General features: G+C 30.0%; 4 protein-coding genes across 4 annotated transcripts; 2 read left to right on the top strand and 2 right to left on the bottom strand.

Annotated features, from left to right (window-relative positions):
- Window positions 1–115: 115 nt before the first annotated feature.
- Window positions 116–7,140, top strand: LOC125066821 (eukaryotic translation initiation factor 2 subunit 3-like). Its single transcript, XM_047675104.1, has 9 exons — window positions 116–342; window positions 514–688; window positions 3,764–4,000; window positions 4,409–4,626; window positions 4,743–4,928; window positions 5,379–5,561; window positions 5,851–5,988; window positions 6,390–6,538; window positions 7,017–7,140. The coding sequence occupies exons 1-9, from the start codon at window positions 283–285 to the stop codon at window positions 7,072–7,074; spliced, it is 1,404 nt and encodes a 467-aa protein (XP_047531060.1). The 5' UTR covers window positions 116–282; the 3' UTR covers window positions 7,075–7,140.
- A 31-nt stretch (window positions 7,141–7,171) lies between these two features.
- Window positions 7,172–10,594, bottom strand: LOC125066818 (cullin-5). The gene is made up of 4 exons (XM_047675100.1): window positions 10,409–10,594; window positions 9,768–10,329; window positions 8,056–9,686; window positions 7,172–7,358 (listed from the first exon to the last, which is right to left on the bottom strand). Exons 1-4 carry the CDS (start codon window positions 10,424–10,426, stop codon window positions 7,221–7,223), a joined length of 2,349 nt encoding a protein of 782 aa, XP_047531056.1. The 5' UTR covers window positions 10,427–10,594; the 3' UTR covers window positions 7,172–7,220.
- Window positions 10,595–11,344: 750 nt separating this feature from the next.
- On the top strand, window positions 11,345–12,378 carry LOC125066822. Its single transcript, XM_047675105.1, has 3 exons — window positions 11,345–11,601; window positions 11,675–12,102; window positions 12,183–12,378. The coding sequence occupies exons 1-3, from the start codon at window positions 11,513–11,515 to the stop codon at window positions 12,356–12,358; spliced, it is 693 nt and encodes a 230-aa protein (XP_047531061.1). The 5' UTR covers window positions 11,345–11,512; the 3' UTR covers window positions 12,359–12,378.
- A 2-nt stretch (window positions 12,379–12,380) lies between these two features.
- On the bottom strand, window positions 12,381–20,486 carry LOC125066820 (protein CREBRF homolog). The gene is made up of 7 exons (XM_047675103.1): window positions 19,176–20,486; window positions 18,764–18,953; window positions 18,421–18,622; window positions 18,081–18,331; window positions 17,595–17,711; window positions 17,240–17,336; window positions 12,381–14,614 (listed from the first exon to the last, which is right to left on the bottom strand). The coding sequence occupies exons 1-6, from the start codon at window positions 19,905–19,907 to the stop codon at window positions 17,242–17,244; spliced, it is 1,587 nt and encodes a 528-aa protein (XP_047531059.1). The 5' UTR covers window positions 19,908–20,486; the 3' UTR covers window positions 12,381–14,614; window positions 17,240–17,241.
- Between the last annotated feature and the right edge of the window lie 195 nt (window positions 20,487–20,681).

Below are 20,681 nucleotides of genomic sequence, written 5' to 3'. Positions count from 1 at the left end.
GCTTGTTTACATTTAAAAAAGTTTTTAAATTTTTAATCAATTTATTATGATTATAGGTAAAAATATTCGAAAACTGGTTACCCTGCAATTATTACAGATACAGATTACATTATATTTTTCAGCGTGCGCGGCAAGGCAAGGGGCTATGGCCACGCAATAACTCGAAACAATCACGAAATTGTTTGAATTAACATTTAAGACGCTACAGTCTATGTTTAAAATAAGTTAATTGAATGCTGAATATATAGTATACTTTTACAAGTGCTTATAATTTAAACCAATATGACTTCGAATGAAGGCCGAGCTCAGTCAAACTTGCATCAGCAAGATTTGTCAAAACTAGTAAGTTGGAAACTAGTGTACTCTCTAATTAATATATTTTCATGATTAAGCTTACATATTTAATAGTTATTTAAAATAATTTAATTAAAGTTAAACATCAAACATGATATAACCTATAACAAGAAGTAACTAATTTTCAATCAATTAAAGTTTACTAATCTTTAATTTTAGGACGTCACAAAGCTTTCTGCTTTATCCCCTGAAGTAATATCCAGACAAGCCACTATTAACATTGGTACTATTGGCCATGTAGCCCATGGCAAATCAACTGTGGTAAAAGCAATTTCTGGTGTGCAGACTGTTAGATTCAAGAATGAGTTGGAACGGAATATTACTATTAAATTAGGTAAGTCAATATAATAAAAAAAAATTAAATCCACTAGCAGAAAATATTAACAATGCATGTATGACAGAATAATTTTACAGTTATAATTTTTCGGAACTAACGCAGATTTAGGTATTCTATATTACATTGTGTATACAGTTTTGTCTGCAATTAAAAGTATGAACTTTTATTTACTTATTATACAAAAATAAGTGCATATATAATTATAGTTCAAACTTATTATAACCATAACTTTTCCTATATTGTAGTTTGTAAAAAATAAATAAAAAAGTAAACAATACATTTTAATAATTGTAATACATTTTTAGCAATAAGAAATTATACTACATTGTAACATAATAAACCCTTTGCAATGTACCATGTGAATAGAATTATTAAAGCTATTATAGTTACAATATTTATAAGAATAGTAAATAATAAAAATTATTGTTAATTTAAATCACATGGTATGTTGCAGAGCGCCTGACCGAGTCAGTTATAAGAATGTTTCGTGAAAGAGCTGATGAAAGAGATGAACATATTTTTTTTGGAAAATTTAGAAAGGGGAAAAAGAGACCTCTGCCTTTAGACACTGAAACAATAACAGAAAAGCCTCCAAACAAGAAACAAAAAAGACATAAACAACAACCAGAAGAGTTCATTATAGAAAAAATTCTTGATTTCAAATATGCATCGGGTAAAGAAAGCTTTTATATTAAATGGAAAGGTTGGAGTGACAGTGAAAACACTTGGGAACCAATTGAGAATTTAGATAATTGTCCGGATGTTTTAAAACAATTTTTGGTCAATGAAGAGTTAAAAAATTGTAAAAAAATTGAAAAACTTAAAGAAGAATTATCTTTTGACAATTTACTTAGCGATGAAAATCTTATTAAAAGGCTCGATGAATTTGAAGAGTCTGATCTCATTACATTAAAAGAGAACCTAATATTAAAGTTACTATCAATGATACATTTGGATGAGACCAATGAACTTTATGCATGTGACCTTGTTCAAGAAACAAGAAATATTTTACAATTATATGTAATGTGTAGAAAACGCTGTCGTCAGCTAATGGCCCTCAAAGATTGGGAAGAATATTTAAATCAAGTTGATAAATGTAAAAAGTTAGCAGTAGAAAATGATGTTGATTTAACTGGCCCACCAGAAAATTTTACATATATAAATGAATCAATACCTGGAGCTGGTGTTGTCATTCCCAATGAACCACCTATTGGTTGTGAATGTGAAGCTTGTAACTGTCGGTCCAAATCCTGTTGTGGAATGCAAGCCGGTTTATTTGCTTACACAGTTAATAGAAGACTTCGAGTAGCCACAGGTACACCAGTATATGAATGTAACAAGGCATGCAAATGTTCTCCAGATTGTAATAATCGTGTAGTTCAACGAGGACGAAATTTTAAACTGACTATATTTAAAACAGCTAATGGATGTGGATGGGGAGTAAGATCTGATCAGAAGATTAAGCAGGGACAGTTTTTATGCCAATATGTCGGGGAAGTTATTACATTTGAAGAAGCGGAGAAACGTGGACGGGAGTATGATGCTAATGGTTTAACTTATCTGTTTGATTTAGATTTTAATTCAGTGGAAAACCCATATGTTGTGGATGCATGTAATTTAGGTAATGTATCACATTTTATAAATCATTCATGTGATCCAAACCTAGGTGTGTGGGCTGTATGGGCAGATTGCCTAGATCCAAACTTACCAATGTTAGCATTATTTGCTACAAGAGACATTGAAGCAGGGGAAGAGATATGCTTTGACTACTTGCAAAAGTCTTCTGAAAGTGAAGAAGACATGGAAACTCCTGCTATACGTATGGAAGATATAGAAGAAGATGATACCTGTATACCCAATGCTTCTGAAGCGAATACTACTATTTCCCCAGTTTCACCTGTTAAGACTAGATTTGAAATGCAACAACAAAATATGGCATTGCTCAGAAATCGTACTGAATGTAAATGTGGGGCTTTAAAGTGTAGAAAATATTTGTTCTGATTAATAATCATTACTAATCACAGTTGCAAGAGCAAGTGTTTGCAGTATTTGGAAATAATTTAGCTGTTAATTATAAATTATAAATTGAAGTATAAACCTTTAAGCAAATATTGAAGTTACACTATAAAGTAATAAGAAATTTCCATAATAAACTGTTTTCATTTAGAATCTCGGTGTAAGCTCTTAGAATATGTATCTTGTCTTGAGACTAGAAGTTTTTCTTTATAAATTGATCTTAAAAGCCACCGCACATCTGACGTAAAGCATATCCCAGATCATTTTGTAGCAGGTTTACATATTCCTTAAAGCTATTGCTAATGCATTAAAAAAAAAAAAATTATCACACAATTGTATAAACCATTAATCACATGATTCATGTGTGTTTGTATTGTAAAATTTATACTTTAAGTATTATACAATGTATATTATATTTAGATATAATAACAATAAGTGAATTTATGTTTTTGGTAATTTTGAGACATATATTTGAGATGAAATTTTTAATGTGCCTACTATGTGCCTATCATGTTAACTATGAAACCATAAATTAATTGTTAAACAAAAAAAATAGATATGTTTAAAATATTACAAGAGTAGTTTGATATACCGCCTGTTTATGGTGTCAATTATTGCTGTTGCATTGTATGCTTAGATGTGAACAACTGTTGGAATTTTTCTGTGTAATTGTTAAAGCATTCAGTTTTATTATAAAATATTAAAGACAATTTGTATAGTTTAATGGTTACTTACTTAACAATTGCAAATCATTTAACCTTAATTAGAACTTCAGTTGTACAAAAGATTTAATGACTTACTTCAATTTATATAAACACCTCAATCATACCATGGTGCATAAGATTAATCTAATTAATAATATATTTAATCTATATAAACAAACAAACAAAAGTAATATACCAAAATAAAGATCACTAACAGTCGATCGTAAGATAGCAAAATTCATAAGAAAAAATTTAAAACTTATTTTTAACAAGTAAGTAAATATAAAATAAACGTACCGATTATAAGCTTCACTATGAAGACACTGCACTAAAATGTAATTATGTTTGAAAGGTTACGCAAATGCAAAAATCTACAAATGCGACAACCCGAAATGTCCTCGGCCAACCAGCTACACGTCCGGCGGCTCCTCCAAGGACGACAACTTCCCGTGCCTGCGGCCCGCCTGCACCGGCCGCTTCCAGCTCGTGCGTCACGTCAGCTTCGTGGACTGTCCCGGTCACGACATCCTCATGGCTACCATGCTTAACGGAGCCGCCGTCATGGACGCGGCCTTACTTCTCATCGCTGGTGAGTTCATTTGTTTCTTGTCGCGCAACAAAAAGCATAACAGAAAGACAAACACTAACTGTGTGTGTTTGTCTTTCTGTTATGCTTTGATTGCTAAACCACTGAACCGAATTTGATGAAATTTGTTATGAAGCAAGCTTGAACCCCAAGAAAGAACATGGCTATATTTTATACCTAAAACCTTCCACCTACCGCCCTAAAATCCCGCCCGCCACGGGCGGATCCGCGCGGTGACTTTTTTATTTAGACGACCCGATTGGATGTGGTCACCTTCGCCCGTAGGTATTCGATAACCTAGGTATGCAAAACTTCTTAACGTAGAACGCATCCCTGGATCTGTACGCCACTTATTTCACTGTCAATACAACACCAAACGTGGGATCTAAGATTATTTACTTTTTTTTACAGGCAATGAGTCATGTCCGCAACCCCAGACCAGTGAACACTTGGCGGCGATAGAAATCATGAAACTGAAGCATATACTCATATTGCAAAATAAGATAGACTTGGTCAAGGAGGGTCAAGCTAAGGAGCAACACGAACAAATCACGAAATTCGTCCAGGGTACCGTCGCCGAAGGGGCCCCGATCATACCTATCTCCGCTCAGCTTAAATATAACATCGAGGTAAAAATAATTCGAGACCAAATTTACTTTACTAGGTTCATCGATATAAAATCTTTTCAATCATCACGATAAAAATAATACGTTGGTGTCTTTAGTTTCACGTTATCGTTCCGCAGGTTCTGTGCGAGTACATCATGAAGAAGATTCCGGTCCCGATACGAGACTTCACTTCTCCCCCGCGAATGATCGTAATCCGTTCCTTTGACGTGAACAAGCCGGGCTGCGAGGTCGATGACCTGCGCGGAGGCGTGGCGGGCGGCTCTATCCTGCAGGGCGTGCTCACCGTCGGCATGGAGATTGAGGTATCAATTGCTACTTTGATAGAGTAATCACGTAATCATAAATAAATGATTCATTTACGATGTAGAAATAATCAAATCAAATATCAAAATGCATAAATATGCATATCTTTTGCATGGTTGTATGAAGTTTTGTGTCTGTGGAATATTTACTTATTGACATACAGGTGCGGAGTATGAACACTCTTTATTCTTTTTTTCATCATTTTAAATAAGGAAGTTTCCGCGTCGAATTCTGTCCCATGTCAAAACAGACCCAAAGACGGTACTCAAACACTGAACACTAATGCATCGTTTTGATATTAAGTGTGAGAGAGCCGCTGTAATTAGAGGCTTAACGTCTAAGATCCTATCATCTTGGTTAGATCTCAGCAGTAATTCCGCTGACAAATATAAATTATTTTATTGTTATGTGGAATGGCTTATATCAGTGATGATCTTGTCTGGCTCCAGGTGCGTCCGGGGCTCGTGAGCAAGGACGCGGACGGCAAGCTGACGTGTCGGCCCATCTTCTCCCGCATCGTGTCTCTGTTCGCGGAGCAGAACGAGCTGCAATACGCCGTGCCCGGAGGACTTATTGGAGTCGGCACCAAGATCGAACCTACATTGTGTCGCGCAGACAGACTCGTCGGACAGGTGACCATCTACTCATACCTTACAGTAAAGCCGACCATGACCGTGAAAGGAGTGTTCGGCTCACTGTCGTTTAAGCTAACTTTATTATTAATGTGTGGTGTATTATAAAGTTTAATTAAAAATTTTCAATTAAAACAATTTCGTATAGTAGTACATTGTCTTATTTACGTTAATCGTCTTGACATATTTATTGTATAAGTACTACTAACATATTATGCTGTAAATGTTCTATGGTATAATTAGACATAAAAATTAAACTCTGTAAATGAAAATTATTACTAATTTATAGGTTTTGGGAGCCGTTGGAGCTTTACCTGGTATTTTTGTGAAGCTTGAAGTCTCCTACTACCTTCTTAAACGTCTTCTCGGTGTTCGTACGGAAGGCGACAAAAAAGCGGCTAAAGTGCAGAAATTGACCAGAAATGAGGTACATATATCTTGTTTTTATAAAATTGAACATGAATATTATTATATATTTAAAACAAATACTTTAACCATGACCTAAGATAGTGTTCATTTTCATTCTAAGAATGTAATTTAAAAATCGGTCACCAATTCAATCAAATTTTGAATATGTGAAAATACAAATATCAATTGTATAAGTTAACTACACATATGTATACCCACTTGAAGGAGTTAAGATAAACAAACCTTATATTTACTATTTTCATATTAATTTCTTTCTCTATTCTAATGGGCTAGTATGAATGTGCCAAATATATATATGAAGGATGTAGACAATTTTATATAATATTTTCATAATTACACATTTAACTTAAGTATTAACATAAACAAAATTATATATTTTTTTTTTTATATTCTCTTTAGGCGCTGCTTGTAAATATTGGTTCCCTAAGTACTGGCGGCAGAGTAATTGCCACCAAAGCCGATTTAGCAAAGATTGCACTAACCAGCCCCGTATGCACAGAGATCGGAGAGAAGGTAGCGCTCAGTAGAAGAGTGGAGAATCACTGGAGGTAAATATGGAATAACTTATTGAGTCATACTAAATCTGAAACATAGAATGTGTTTATGTCTGTATAAATGTATGTATATATAGTAGCATGTAAACAACAAATGAATTTTAAATATGGCTCTTACTCTATGGAATGTATTTTTTTTAACATGAAACGTTCACAGGTTATAAAAATGAAGAATCTCCTTATAAAACTCCAGGAAATTATTTTCTTAAATATAAAAAAGTTGTGTTGATGACAGTTAAACATAATAATTACTAATAACAATAGTATAAATTTCTTGTGGTACAAAGCTTATGTAATTTAAACAATGTATGTATGTTTGTTTGTACAAAATGTTTGTAGTGTAACATTTGTACTTCAAGCTGTAGCTTTATACATTTAATGTGATAAATTTTAAATGGTGTTGTGGAAACATATATTATAAATAATTTCATAATTATTTAATCTGTATAATCAAACAAAAAAAAACTTGCAGGTTAATTGGTTGGGGTCAGATCCAAGGAGGTGAAACTATAGAACCTGGAAGAAATTAAAAGTGCTTATATCTTTTGTATTGTATGTACTGTCATATTTAATATTAATAAAAAATATTATTAAAAGATGTTTTATTCGAATTAACAACAACCTTGGTTTAAATGAGTAAATAATTTATTGGATCATGTACAGTTGAGATGTTAATTTAGGCCATATATATAAAAGTATTGATATCTTCATCATCACGACGCATGTACTTGTGCTCTATAAGCCACTCTAACTGTTCTTTAATCATCTTCTTTGAAGGCAGGAACATATTCTTAAGGATTTCAACAAGTTCACTCTGTAATTAATCATGTGTTGCAATATTATTTTCTTATTTGAATTCAAAGTTCATCAACATATTTAACATAACGTAAAAATGTAAGTCATTGATAAACCTACTAATATTGATATTAGGTAGGAATTTTTCAACAAAACAACAGCAAAAAATAGACGCAAGTGCAGAATTATGATAAAGCTAATGCTATATCTGTTTACGAAAATGTTGATAACTAAGAATTATATCCATCCAATGTTTTTAATTTAAATTCTAATAAATTATTTGACCACTGAGAGTCACATGCATTACCCCCCTAAATCCTTTGGTGGAGTGAATTATAGTGAATATAAGTGTCTAATGAAAATTTAAGAGTGTGACCAAGAAGTAACTATAGAGAAGCACTAAATAGCATTAATATTTACAAATCGATCATATTATTTTTTTATGAAGCAAATTTTACGAAATTCCTATTGATACTGTAAAAAGGGAATAAACTCAGCAATTACTCATAAAGCTATTTTACCTGCTTTCATTTATAAATAAAATTGAAAGAGAAATTTAAATAATCCTAAAAAAATGTGTTCTATTTTTAAATTGTCTTCACATACCAATTCCTCTAATTCAAATCTTCTTATAAATTTAAACAAAACAATATCCTATAAGTTCTTACATAAACTTAATTAATTAGTAACTATAAATAAGTTATAGTAATACATACCTGAAGAGCTATGTTTGTGATGCGTTTTCTCATCTTTAATATTTTTATTATTGCTTCTTGGGTTCTTAGAATTCTTAACTGAACAATGGAGTGATTGTCTTCTATTTGAGACCGTTCTGTACTGAGTTGAAGCCTTCCAATTAAGTTTATTTTACCCCTCCTCTGTGGTTTACCATTTTTAATGAGGGCAAATTCTTGATTAACCCAAAATGTTGTATTTTCTGAAAAATCTTTTGGATTTTGCACAAGTGGTTTATAGCATAAAAGCTGCCTTTTGAGTTTAGGAAATGCAACTAGTGACCAAAGAGTTCTTCTCAATTCTGGATCAGGTAATTCTGTAGCAAGTCTTAGATTTTCATATGTTACTTTTTCCATAGGTCTTTGATTCCAAGCAAATAATACAGCCATTTGAAAAGTTGTCACATCCAAATCAAATCTGCCTACTGAGTTAGCGAATGTGATTGTACCATTACTCATATGGTGATACCATTGCAATTTTCTACCAGAGTGCTTCTTCTTATAAAATTCTTCTACTTCTGGAATATAGTCCTCTAACTCTAGTGGGAGACTAACAGTAACTCTTTCAGAACCTCTAGCCCAAGCACCAGCATTCAGAATTTTAATATTTATAGCATCATGTCTTGTAGTTTCACCTCTAAATTGTGTGTTCAGATCTTCACTTACTTTAATATCTTGGAACATACGAGCTAACTTATTGACATAATCAGCTGGCATACCAACTTCACGCAGCCACTCAACCATATCTTCTTCTTTTTCAGAATCTGCACTAGAATCTAATATCAACCTTCTAGTCAGGTGTGCTTTATGGTATCGCATAAAGACATCTTTGTTTTCAATGTATTTTAAAACTAATAAAACATCTCTTAACCTAGATTCTATCTGTTCACTTGTTAATCTTTTACTCAATGGTGTTTTACGTAACAACATATCACAGTAGTTAGCAAGCAGCTCAGGACATTTGCTTTCGGGGGCTGTGCCTTTGCTACCTCGTATTAAGGCTGATGATGGCAGTTCCAACTTAAAAACTGTAGTATCATTTACAACACACTTGTAAGCTTTATCCCTAGCAGTCAAAAACCTAGGATCATCCATAAAAGCATCCTTAGCTAAAGTACTAAATTTTTTAAACAGATCTAATAGACGCTCTACATATTTTTCAGAGTCTGTTGTTATTATGTCAGCGGATGCAACCATGTCTGCTAATCCTGCAGACACAATATGAGCTTCCAAGTCCCTTAATATTGGAGTAACACCCTCTGGCACTCTATCAAGAAGGCGAAACATTAGCTGAAGTTTATCTGTCTCACCAGCTTTAATTAGAGGAGCACTTTCAGCAAGTAACGTAGGCAAATGTTCTCCAATTAGAACCTTTTCACAACATTGTGTGAGGGCTGCAACACTTCCACTCCCTGGCTCTAAATATCTATGTGCTCTTGCTTCTTCTTCTTTAAGTCGTTGATCTGCATATTTCATATATGATTGTACACCGTTAGATAGTAAATGCTCACTTGCTTTCAATTTATAAAACTCCTCTGTTGCTTGCATGTATGCAGCTTCAAAATTTTCTCTGTATATTTGTAGTTTATCAACTAAATTTGAACACAAATTAACTGAAAAGCAAAAAGAAGCATTATTTTATTGTGTTTGTGTGTGCAACATATTTTAGGTGGAATTATTGACAATTAACTTACCATAAGACTCTCTAACACCTATAACAAGCTGTGAGTCAAAGGATTCACCGTTGCGTTCTGCTTGTACCAGTTTCATAGCTGAATCTTGTAATCTTTGCTTGATTTCCATAAAAATACTTTGATTCCATGAGTCCAACATCAACTTTCGCACTAAACTATCTTCTATGTTGTTATTATTGTTCTTTTTTTGAGAATTTGATGCATTAGAACTCGTCACTTTACTTATATTATTAATGGAATTCTCTAATTGGCGAAATGGTGTAGGTAAATAATTGCACTGAGTGAAAAATTTTCCCCATTCCGCAATATACGCCTTTAGAAGTGCCTGATCTTCACGTTGTGCTAGAACACGAGCCTGAGCCTGTTTAATATACATCATTATATCCTGTTGAAGCGCATCTCTTAGTTTATATGGGCCTCTGTCATCCCAAAGGCAAACTGAATGCACTGCTACGAAAAGATCTTGCCATTCTATTTGAGTTACCGGTTCTTGCTTTAGCAATTTTAAAACTATAGGACGCATGGATGGCCATTTATCTTCGAATGTTACTTGCCCCTTGTCCTAAAAAATGGATTAAACTTAAGTAGTATTAACTTAAATTAAATAATATCAAAATTTTGATTTAAATTAAATTACCCACCTTTAACATTTTTAACATGACCTATTTAAAGTAACGCTTAATGATAAAACGAAAATTTCATTTACCATAATATTGAAAAGGGTACTGTTTTTATAACTTTTTCATTAAATTTTCTGCTTAGTGCTTACGACCCTTGGAAACTATGCTTTTGCGTCATCTGCCATATTGTTATTTGCGATAAATACAGTGTTGCCAATTAAATAAAAAAACCACTGAACTGCGCACAGAATACGATTACTACTCCTAAACTCATAAACTGTGCTTCGAACAAAGATATGAATACTATTAGACCGTCAACTCGTCTCATGCATTTGTTTTTTGTAATTAATGTATCACTTCAGTACGATTGACTATTGCCAATCAAACAATATTAATCTCCCTTTGTCTAATTAAGAACTTGAAATAAATTCATTTTAACAGCTTAGGTTAATTATCTTCTTTACTAAAAAATTATTATTATGTTCCTTGAATCATGATAATAGTTAAAACTCAAACAAAAATATTAAAATAAATATAACTTAAGTTACACATTGAAGCTATAATAATAAAAAACCCATTCTTCACCACTCGTGCACTATATAGTATATATAACTTCTAATAATTTGACTTATTATATATATCAGTAGGCAGATATTATTGTAATCAAATCATCGTGATGTTGAAATAAAAACTTTTATAACTAGAATATTAAATATATATCATTTTTAAACTTTCAAATATAAGAACTACGTAAAAAAAATATTAACAGAACCTCAACTATTACATTACTTTTTACTTAATTAATACGTATATGTGTGAGGATTATACAGTAAATAAAAATTTATCTATAATTTCCTAATTTTAGTGATCTGTCCCACAAATCAATGTATTTATGTAAGTGATTACAGCTCATATTTTATAAGTGACAACATTGGCCTAAGTCATTGAATTAGTTAAGTCATACGATAGTCATTAGTCATTTTTGTTTTGAATTTTAATATTTTGTTACAAACAACCAAGACAGACCGTTAAAACATTCAACAAAAAACTCAGTAAGAAAGTCTCATTGAGATAATAAAAGATTTGTTAAAAATTATTAATAGTCAAAGGCATTTATAATTTGTTATGAGCACTTTCGGCGAAATAGTAGAACCTGTTAGTAGGACAACATGGGAGGATTGGGATGAAGTCTACACCGAAGAAAATGTTACAATGTATTTAATTTATCATCCTTGTTTTATTTATGTAATTATTTAACTTAATAAAAAAATAAAATGCTTTTTACAGAATACAATGGCAGCTGCCTTTAGAAATTCCAAAAAGAATCGAAACACTTTTTATTCTTGAAGGAAAATTTTTATCAGATTTCATCAAAGTGCAATCACGAGATTTTTTAAAATTGATTAATTCTAATATAGGCGTCAATTTACATTTGTATCAATTAACATCCGCAGACAAATATATTTGTACTATTAAAGATTATAATTTGCTAAAAAGTAGTGAAATAATTGAATTATTGAAACCATTTATTTACAAAAGTGAGGATGTTTTAACAATTCAAACAAAACCTATAATGGAATATCAAACGGCAAGTCTTGGAATGCAATCTTGGGTAATAAGACAGTTAACAACCTCAGTACCATCCAAAAAAACATGGGATTTAAATTTTGCTAAGCTTGAACAACCTAACATTTTGTCAGGAGTGGCTGCTGGAGGTAAATATTGGAATATTTGTCATTTATAATCTTAGTAATACATTATTTAATCTGTATTCTAAAACTTATATTTGTTCCAGCTGTATGTTTACGAGAACATATTAATTTATCAGCGACTGCATTGGTTTGTTATATTGAGCATATCGAAGAGTATCAAACAAATGAATTACTTAAGCTACTTGAAAAATTTGAAATAATTGATGATACCTGTTCGTCAAAATGCAGTGGCATATTGAGTTCAAATTTATACATTTGATTAAAAGTCTTTTAAAATAATTCTACATTTTATTTGAATTCATAAACAATTTGATTATTCAAAAAATAACATTTACAGACATAAAAACTATGTAAAACAATATTATTATTAAAATATTAATTCACAAAATTAAGATCTTAACACAAAACAAAGACTTATAAAATGATATATACAGATAAGCACAGCCTATTGGATCGCAGAACAGTTTGCTTTATTCAGAATAAGATATTGATTAACATGATTAAAGTGTACCATAAGGGCCTATAGTTTGAAGTACACTAAAGTATCATTACTATGTAGGTATTGCCAATACTATACCATAAACATAAATAAACCAAATAAAACAATAATGAAATGAGTTATATAAATAACTATTTTATAGAATTTTTAATTATATCACTGAATATAACTTTTTAACTCTACTTTTTATATAATATCATTTTATACAAAATAGTATGTGTATTAAAATATACATTATATACGAATTTTCAAATATTATATATTTAATGACATTTAGTCTGTTCTTATAACTTTACCATGCTCTCTCAGTTTTTAAGCCAAAATCTTTGTATTAAAAATTCAAGAAGTAACAATAAAAATAGACTAGAAAGTTTATCTGACTCACTTTCTAAGTTAATAAACCCGGTAACACAATATAAAGTATTCTCATATTATTAATATTATCAAAGATCACAATTTATTTTATAAAGAAATATGAAGACACCATGATAGATACAAAGATCCTATTATTATGAAACTGCCATACATTAAATGTCAGCAAATTCAAATTTGATCTTCCAACTAAAAACTTATATAGAAGTAAAAATATTGTCTTACATTTAGAAATTAACTTATTTCATTTGTAACTTATCCCAACAAAAAACTAACTTTATTATATACTTTTTGATAATTTGGTATGTTATATATTAAATGTCATTCGGTTTTTAATAAATTAATGTTTATACTACATTGTATTAATTTGCTGTTAGTGGATGACTAAAGTGAAAAAAATATAGTCAATAACCTTATTACCAATACCTATATTAAAGCACTAAATACTCCTAAAGTAATAGGTATAACTAAATATACTATAAATGTATGTATATATTATAAGTTATAGAGAAACTCTTAACATCGTGAAGTTCCAATATAATAATGTTAAATTGAAAAATGCATGTATTTAATTTTTTATAGATAGTTTTTTTTTATCAAATTTTTACATATTATATCACTTCATAGTACATTGAAATAAACAAAATATTTCTTAGACATTTAACAATTAATACCAAATTTTGCTTGATTTTTGCTTTTAGTTGTAATTAAATACATATTATTAATGCCATATAGTTGGCTTTAAAAAAAATATTTTTTGTGTGCTGCTGAAAACACAATTGGGTTCTTTCCACTTTTAAAATGTTATGATATTTTTATGAAAAAGAAACTTATTTTTCATTAAGATAATTAATATTGGTGTTTAAACACACAAGATAATTTTTGTACTTTTTCACACTAAAAGTTATGTATCAATATAGAATCATTTCTATAACAAAAAAATACTTTAAAATTCTTTCCATAAAAATCTATATATGTATAAACTTTTCAACAGTTTTATTATTAACATAGCCAAAAAATCTCTTATTTGATACACAAAAATATCATATTGAATATTATTTTTTAAATGAATGTGGAAATCATTGAATAGTAAATAAAATATATAGTTTCTAGATATTATAAACTTTGTTTTCATATTTGGAAATCATATTATATACAATGTTAATAGGGACTATGTACAGTTACTTATTTCAATAAATTTTATCACAGTAGGAACCAGCCCAATTGTGTCATCAAAATAAAATATGTTTTACAGAAAACTATATATTTCGAATATGAATAAAACGGTACCTATAGTACTTACTTAACAATATTTCATAGAAACACTAACTTCTAAAAATAATATTTAATATGGATTAGTATGTAATGAATAAAATATCTATTTATACATTTGTTAAAAACATTTATATATTATTGCAAATAGCCTAAAGTTTTCAGAAGATATGTGTGCTAAATAATTAAAACACTCGAATAATAGAAAAAGATGAATATTTATCACATATTGAACATGTCTGGTCCATCAATTTGTACATATTTGAATCAGTTATTCAAAATATATTATAATTCACACTGTTTCAAATTTGTTTAGTGTATGCAATGCAGATTGGAGAAAATGGGCAGGGCGTCTTCCCAGAATATAACGATCTATAACAATAGACTAAGTTAATGATAAAGTATAGTGCGAACAAATTTATATTGATTTTGTACAGTACGATAAAACGTCCAAAATTTTTTTTTAAATTAATGTCTATGACACCGAGATGTTTTCTTCGTTTATTCTTTACGATTTATAGACAATTGACAATTTGTTTTCGGAGGATATTAACTCTAAAGACAAAAGGAAATATTATTCATGAATGTTTTATAGTCGTTCAGCCATGTAATGTTGTTATTTCTTTTATAGGTATAACATTACATCTACATATCAGACATTACATTCAAGTTAAATAGTTACAGATCATGCTCGTATTGATTTTCTTCATACATTTATTATAAATTATTGCTATTATTTTTTACTATTAGCGACACTTTTATTTCCGTCAACTCGTTCGAACCACGTTTGTTAAAAACATACTCTAATGCTTGGTACGAAGGTTCAATTATGCTTGGAAGTAATGAAGTGCCTTAAAATATTAGTCACTTCGTTTTGTACTTTATTTTTTATTTAATTTTAACAAGTTACGATTAAAAGATGTAAATATATATGTGTTTTTTAAAACAATGAAAACATACCCACAACATATCTCTTTCCTCAAAAAAATCAAAAACTATGGTATTTTTTAATAATAACTGTGTCTTTGATATTCTTACATTTTTAAATATTGTATCTGCTTTTGTAGTAATTGCTACAATAGTTTAATTAAGTCCAGAAATTTATTGTATTCATAATATGTATTAATTTTTGTTAAATTGAAGGCAAGAAGTAATGAATATCAATTATATTGAGAAAATAAATATGAAAATAGAATTAACTTCTAACATTTATATAAAATAATAATCTAATTAAACAGTTACTTAATATTTCATAATATTTATAAAGAATTTTTATAAAAAAAAAATATATGGCAGAATTAATCAAACTCTTTTGTGGAAGTTCATTGAAACTTGATATATTATTATTGTAAGCTCTATAAAAAAATATATTGTTTCTTTAAAAAATAAAACAGGCTATTGGAGATTCGTTTTGAATATAAAATATTATATTTTATAAGTTTCTGTGTTCTGTGTTCCACATACTAAATATAATATTATACTATCACTTTATAAATAATATCTATATTATGTAAAATTATTATGATGTATATGGATAAAAAATATTATATCCTAGGCGTTACTCTGCAGTCTGCTAGTTTGAGCACTAAAAAAACTGTTGAATGAAAAAGATAAGTTCCTATTCAAGGCTGCTCATAGCACGAACTTATTTTACACAACTGGATTCCAGTCGTATCTTATACAAAATAACAAAGCAAACAACCAAAGATTTAGTCTGTACCAAGTAGATAAAAAAAAGCTTACTTGCCTCAAATAAGAAAAAATATTTTCCGTAGTAGTATTTAAAAAAAAATACCTTGTATTAAATAAGAGTATGACATTAGTTTGTTAAAAAAGTTTAAAAGATTTCATTTCGTTTTTTGTTTTTGTACTAGATTATATATGAAAATCAAAAAAATAATTTAGATAACCTACCAAAATTATTTTATATACATTCATAAATATTATATCCAAACAGCTAAACATGTAACTGGATAGGTATTGAAAATACAAAAAAATCATATTTTACAGTCGAGGTTATGGCTTACGTATTTTAGCCAAATTCTACAAATATCTAAATTTGCAAGTCAACAATCAAGAGAAATCTTATTTAGCTTTTTGTTTTGATTTTATGATCCTGTAACTCTCGCTTTCCAATTAAATAAGCTTTTGAAGAGAAAGTAATTTAAAGTTAATTTATATATTTTTAATTTAATTCTGAAGACGAGCGAATCACGATTATTTACTATCACGCCACGCGATTGAGGTTTGCAATTAAGTAACATAGGTCCTGACTAGTGAAGACCCTACATTACATCAAATTGAGTTGTACTTTGGTTTTTGATTGTATTTACTCTGAGCTTATCATTATTAGACGGTAATTCCTTTAAAATTAGGCTACTTGCCAGAACTAAGTATTGTTTAGCCAATTTTAGATATGACTGAGGGGAGGATTTTTTACACCATGCATAGTATGACCTAGTGCGCCAATCATAAAATTGATACACTAGCAAATTTAAACCTAGATTTCAAAGAAAGATGCCGAAATATTAACTTAATGATATGACATATGACTTCAAGTATATTAAATATTACTTAATAACCTTTTAGTAATCAGATGACAAAATCATTGTTAAGATTACAATAAATTTTAATGATTTACTTACAGTTGTTAAATTTAATTTTAATTATAATTATGACTTAATAATGGTTTGGGTAATATTTTAACCATTTAATAACCCTATTCTATAATGATAAACAAACATAGTACTTGCATAATTTTGACAACACAACATAAAATATGTACTATAAACTAAACACATTATGAGAATTATTTCAATATTCATGTTAGTTGCCTTGTGATATCTCTAATTTCTATAACTATTTTTATTTCATACAAAAATAAAATCGTCTTTGACAATTAAGCTTTTATATGACAGACATAAAACATTTCTCTAAATAACTTTGGAGGTACATAAAACAGCCTTTCGTTATAATATTCGTAAATCTGTACAATACCTTCATATGTCGTTTAAACCACCATTATTTTGTCCTGATTTAACATTGTCCAATATCATATTAACAAACTCGGATGTTTTCCCAGCTATTTTCACCTCTGTAAGACAAGAAAACATGCGTGCATTAGTTAATTACTTTGAAAACTAAAAAAAATATGTGCAGAATTAATAAATAATTTTATCATAAATTCACACTTCTTGTAAAATAATATAATTGCCAAAATCTTACTAATCATTTGCAAAATAAAGATCAATTTTGTAAATGGTTACAAAGATTTACATTTTGAAATTTCAGTTTTGTTCACACAAATTATAATAAAAAGGATACTAGGATATAAAATGATAAATATGTATACCTGTTGCTGTAGCAACTAGACCATTGATGTGTGAGGACCAATCTACATTATTTTCTGGATTAGTTACCCTATTGCAAACAATTTGTTTCATTTGATTGATTCCACTCAGCAACCGCCCTGAAAAAAGATATTTGCAATATTATACCTGTCTCCAAATTTGATGAATGTTTTAATGAAGAAATTATTACACAGAACTTTTCCAAGTTAATTGTTAGCTGAAAAATTTAGATATTATATAGTAGTTAGTAAAATTTTCGTAAAGTACAATTTTTTTTATAAATTTTTAATCAATATTTTAATGTCCACAGTTGTCCATGTTTTTGGTGTATTATTTTATTACTTGATTGGGGTGCATTCACTTTTTTTTTCCAAGTATCATTAGCGTACCAATTAATTTTTTTAATTTTTTTATACTTAAATCATTTGACATAACCTTAGAAAATCTATCTATCTATATCTATCTAGTAACAAGATGAGGCTGCTTACGATGTTCTTGTTGTAAACCATACAACTTTAATTTGTTTGCTTCATGTTGTGCTTTTTTCTTTAATCTGCATGCTCTGGATGCTAGTTTGTTTTTCTCTTTCCTTGTTTTTGGTCTTACATTGAATGGCAATTCACTCACAGGGATCATATCATTGATTATTTTTCCCAATTTATCCAATTCTAAGCCAATCAGATACAGTTTTCTTGGATTTGGTGTTAAGTCATTCCCGTCACCTTTCCTTGCTTTTCCACTTAAAGATAAATTGAAATTAAATCAATGAATATAGTTCAGACATATATTTTTTAGTATAAATGTAGATTTTAATAATAATTAAATTACCTATGTTTTATACCCTTCACATTGCAATTTGGGCTGAATACAGGATCTGTAACTGAATTTAATACATGTGGGTCCTCCAACTTTTTCTTCAATATCAATCTCTGTCCTTTAGGTCCTTTAGCTTGTACATTGTACTGCCAAAAGTATTTTTCCTTTTTTGCAAGCCTAGCTTCCTTCCTTTCTGGACAATCATCATTTGAATCTGCAATTAAGAAAGCTTACATTCAGTTATAGTTTTATAATTATATTTTTCTAATTATAAATTTAAGGTATTGTCTAAGATAAAGGTGAATTAAAAATGTATACAAAAATAAAATTAGTTTTTTTATAATAGTTATTTTACCATCAGAAGAGAGGTCCTCGTATCTGTCACTATCTTCATCAGATTCTACATCTCTATCATCCTCATCATCTTGTGAGAAGTCACCAGTTCCTGGACTGAGTAGACCACCAGAAAGTGACGAAACTGAGCCTGCTTCTGCTAGGGAACTTGTGGATAGTAAATGCTTTCGTGGTTCTCTTCGCTGCCATATCTAGTAATTAAGCATAATGTTATTAATAGCAACATGTCATAAAATAAATTTTACTCAAACAAAACATGCCTCATTAATAGAATGCTGCCTCCTCTTCTTAAAATTAAGTTTTGTATACATATCCCTACTAGCTATGATTTAGTGTAATAATGTTCAATAAAATAATATTGTCTATCTTTATACAATTGTGTCGGGTTACCTTAAAAAAAAAATTGGCATTACCTGTTCCATTGTCAAATGTGTAGGAGCAGAAGATGATAGTTGTGTCTGTTGTGCTTTTACACTAGGAGGAAAAGGTGGCAATACAGAAGATGCAGGTACCGATTGTCCCAAAGCAATTTCACCACTGTAACCATCCATACGAAGCAGTAATTCTGGTAACTGGTTAATTGGTGGAACAAAACTTGATGAAGCTGAACTATGCTGGCTCGACGGGGAAAAGGCAAGTTGTGCACGACTATATGGACTACAGGGACTTTCTGTGGCCATTATATTTGTGTTCTGTAAAGTATTTGAAATACGTTTTGATCCACTCATGGCACCACCTATTTGTATACAGTATCCATTTTCCTCTGGTAAGAGTAAGTCATCAAAGTTCAAATCATCCAAGGAAGTATCTGGATTTGCATTTAACTCTGCCAGAGTAGGTCCTAATATTAAGTCAGCTTTATCTACTTGAAATATATCATCATCTTCCATTTTAAATGGTTCCATTTTTGAGGAATCAGCTTCAAATGACAGTTTGTTATATGACAATGTAGGAACACTGTGAAAGGATCCAACTTGATTGTCTTGTAAACACAAGTCTATGTCTCCATTGAAGTCACCAAGTTCTGATCGCCTATGTGGAATTGGTACTGATGCTGACATCGCGCCCAATTCGAAGGGCGACTCCTGTTTTATCTCTAAACTCGGTTCTAAAAGAAAGTCATGAGTGTAAATAGAATCCGACATTGCACGTGTTGTGTGAAGTGACCTTGACGTAGAATCGTCTCGTTGATAGACTAGCGCACGCTTACGTCTTTATCGATTTTAATTCACTGAGACCCACGTGTCGTTACTTACAATGTTTATTTATTTCACTGATTTACACAACACAATATTAAATGTATATGAATGTTGTTATACTATTAAATCGAATAGATTACATCCTTCCATTACATAATACAAGCACTAGCACAACAGCAAATAAATTTGTAAGCAATTGATTATTCACAATGACTTTCGATAGTAAATTTAGAGTAATCCTCTTATTTTATTCACATTTGCAATCCCTAAACCTATTCTAAATTGTTTTTCCAAATATTAATAGACGATTTACCGATAATACAGGAAACTTAGACTGATAATATTTTTACACACAATAACAAAAACACGCAAGATACAAGTGAAGAAGTAAACAAAGATTTTATGATATTATTATTCAGCATATTCAAAGGTCATTAAACAGAAATAGCAATAGGAAAACATTGATAAAAGAACGAGATAGCGACAATTTGCTAAAAACAGGAAGATGAAGTGGGGGAGACGGGGTGTCATGGTTTGTACTTTAGGGATGTGATTTATTGATAAAAAAATATTTATCACTGCTATTTAAGCTTTTATAAAAAATACATTTAGTAAATATTTTTAATAAAATTCTCTAACTATATCATAAGGAACAAACACAACAGAACAATAGTAACAGGTGTGAGTGAGACAAATTGAACGGATAATAATAGCAGTATA

Source organism: Vanessa atalanta, chromosome 10, assembly GCF_905147765.1.
Source record: "Vanessa atalanta chromosome 10, ilVanAtal1.2, whole genome shotgun sequence".
NCBI classification, from domain to species: Eukaryota; Metazoa; Arthropoda; class Insecta; order Lepidoptera; family Nymphalidae; genus Vanessa; species Vanessa atalanta.
The sequence above is the reverse complement of the archived record's forward strand: the minus strand, read 5'-3'. Positions and strand labels throughout refer to the sequence as shown.

Coding starts and splice junctions, on each gene's coding strand:
- LOC125066818 (XM_047675100.1), bottom strand. Junction 9,687..9,767: donor AGGTGTTAGAGAGTCTTATG/GTAAGTTAATTG, acceptor TTTGCTTTTCAG/TTAATTTGTGTTCAAATTTA. Junction 7,359..8,055: donor TCACAAACATAGCTCTTCAG/GTATGTATTACT, acceptor GATTAATTACAG/AGTGAACTTGTTGAAATCCT.
- LOC125066821 (XM_047675104.1), top strand. CDS start 283: ATGACTTCGAATGAAGGCCGAGCTCAGTCAAACTTGCATCAGCAAGAT. Junction 343..513: donor AGCAAGATTTGTCAAAACTA/GTAAGTTGGAAA, acceptor CTTTAATTTTAG/GACGTCACAAAGCTTTCTGC. Junction 4,627..4,742: donor AGCTTAAATATAACATCGAG/GTAAAAATAATT, acceptor ATCGTTCCGCAG/GTTCTGTGCGAGTACATCAT.
- LOC125066820 (XM_047675103.1), bottom strand. CDS start 19,907: ATGTCGGATTCTATTTACACTCATGACTTTCTTTTAGAACCGAGTTTA. Junction 18,623..18,763: donor CGAGGACCTCTCTTCTGATG/GTAAAATAACTA, acceptor TCTTAATTGCAG/ATTCAAATGATGATTGTCCA. Junction 17,337..17,594: donor TCTAGTTGCTACAGCAACAG/GTATACATATTT, acceptor CTTGTCTTACAG/AGGTGAAAATAGCTGGGAAA.
- LOC125066822 (XM_047675105.1), top strand. CDS start 11,513: ATGAGCACTTTCGGCGAAATAGTAGAACCTGTTAGTAGGACAACATGG. Junction 11,602..11,674: donor ACCGAAGAAAATGTTACAAT/GTATTTAATTTA, acceptor TGCTTTTTACAG/AATACAATGGCAGCTGCCTT. Junction 12,103..12,182: donor GTCAGGAGTGGCTGCTGGAG/GTAAATATTGGA, acceptor TATTTGTTCCAG/CTGTATGTTTACGAGAACAT.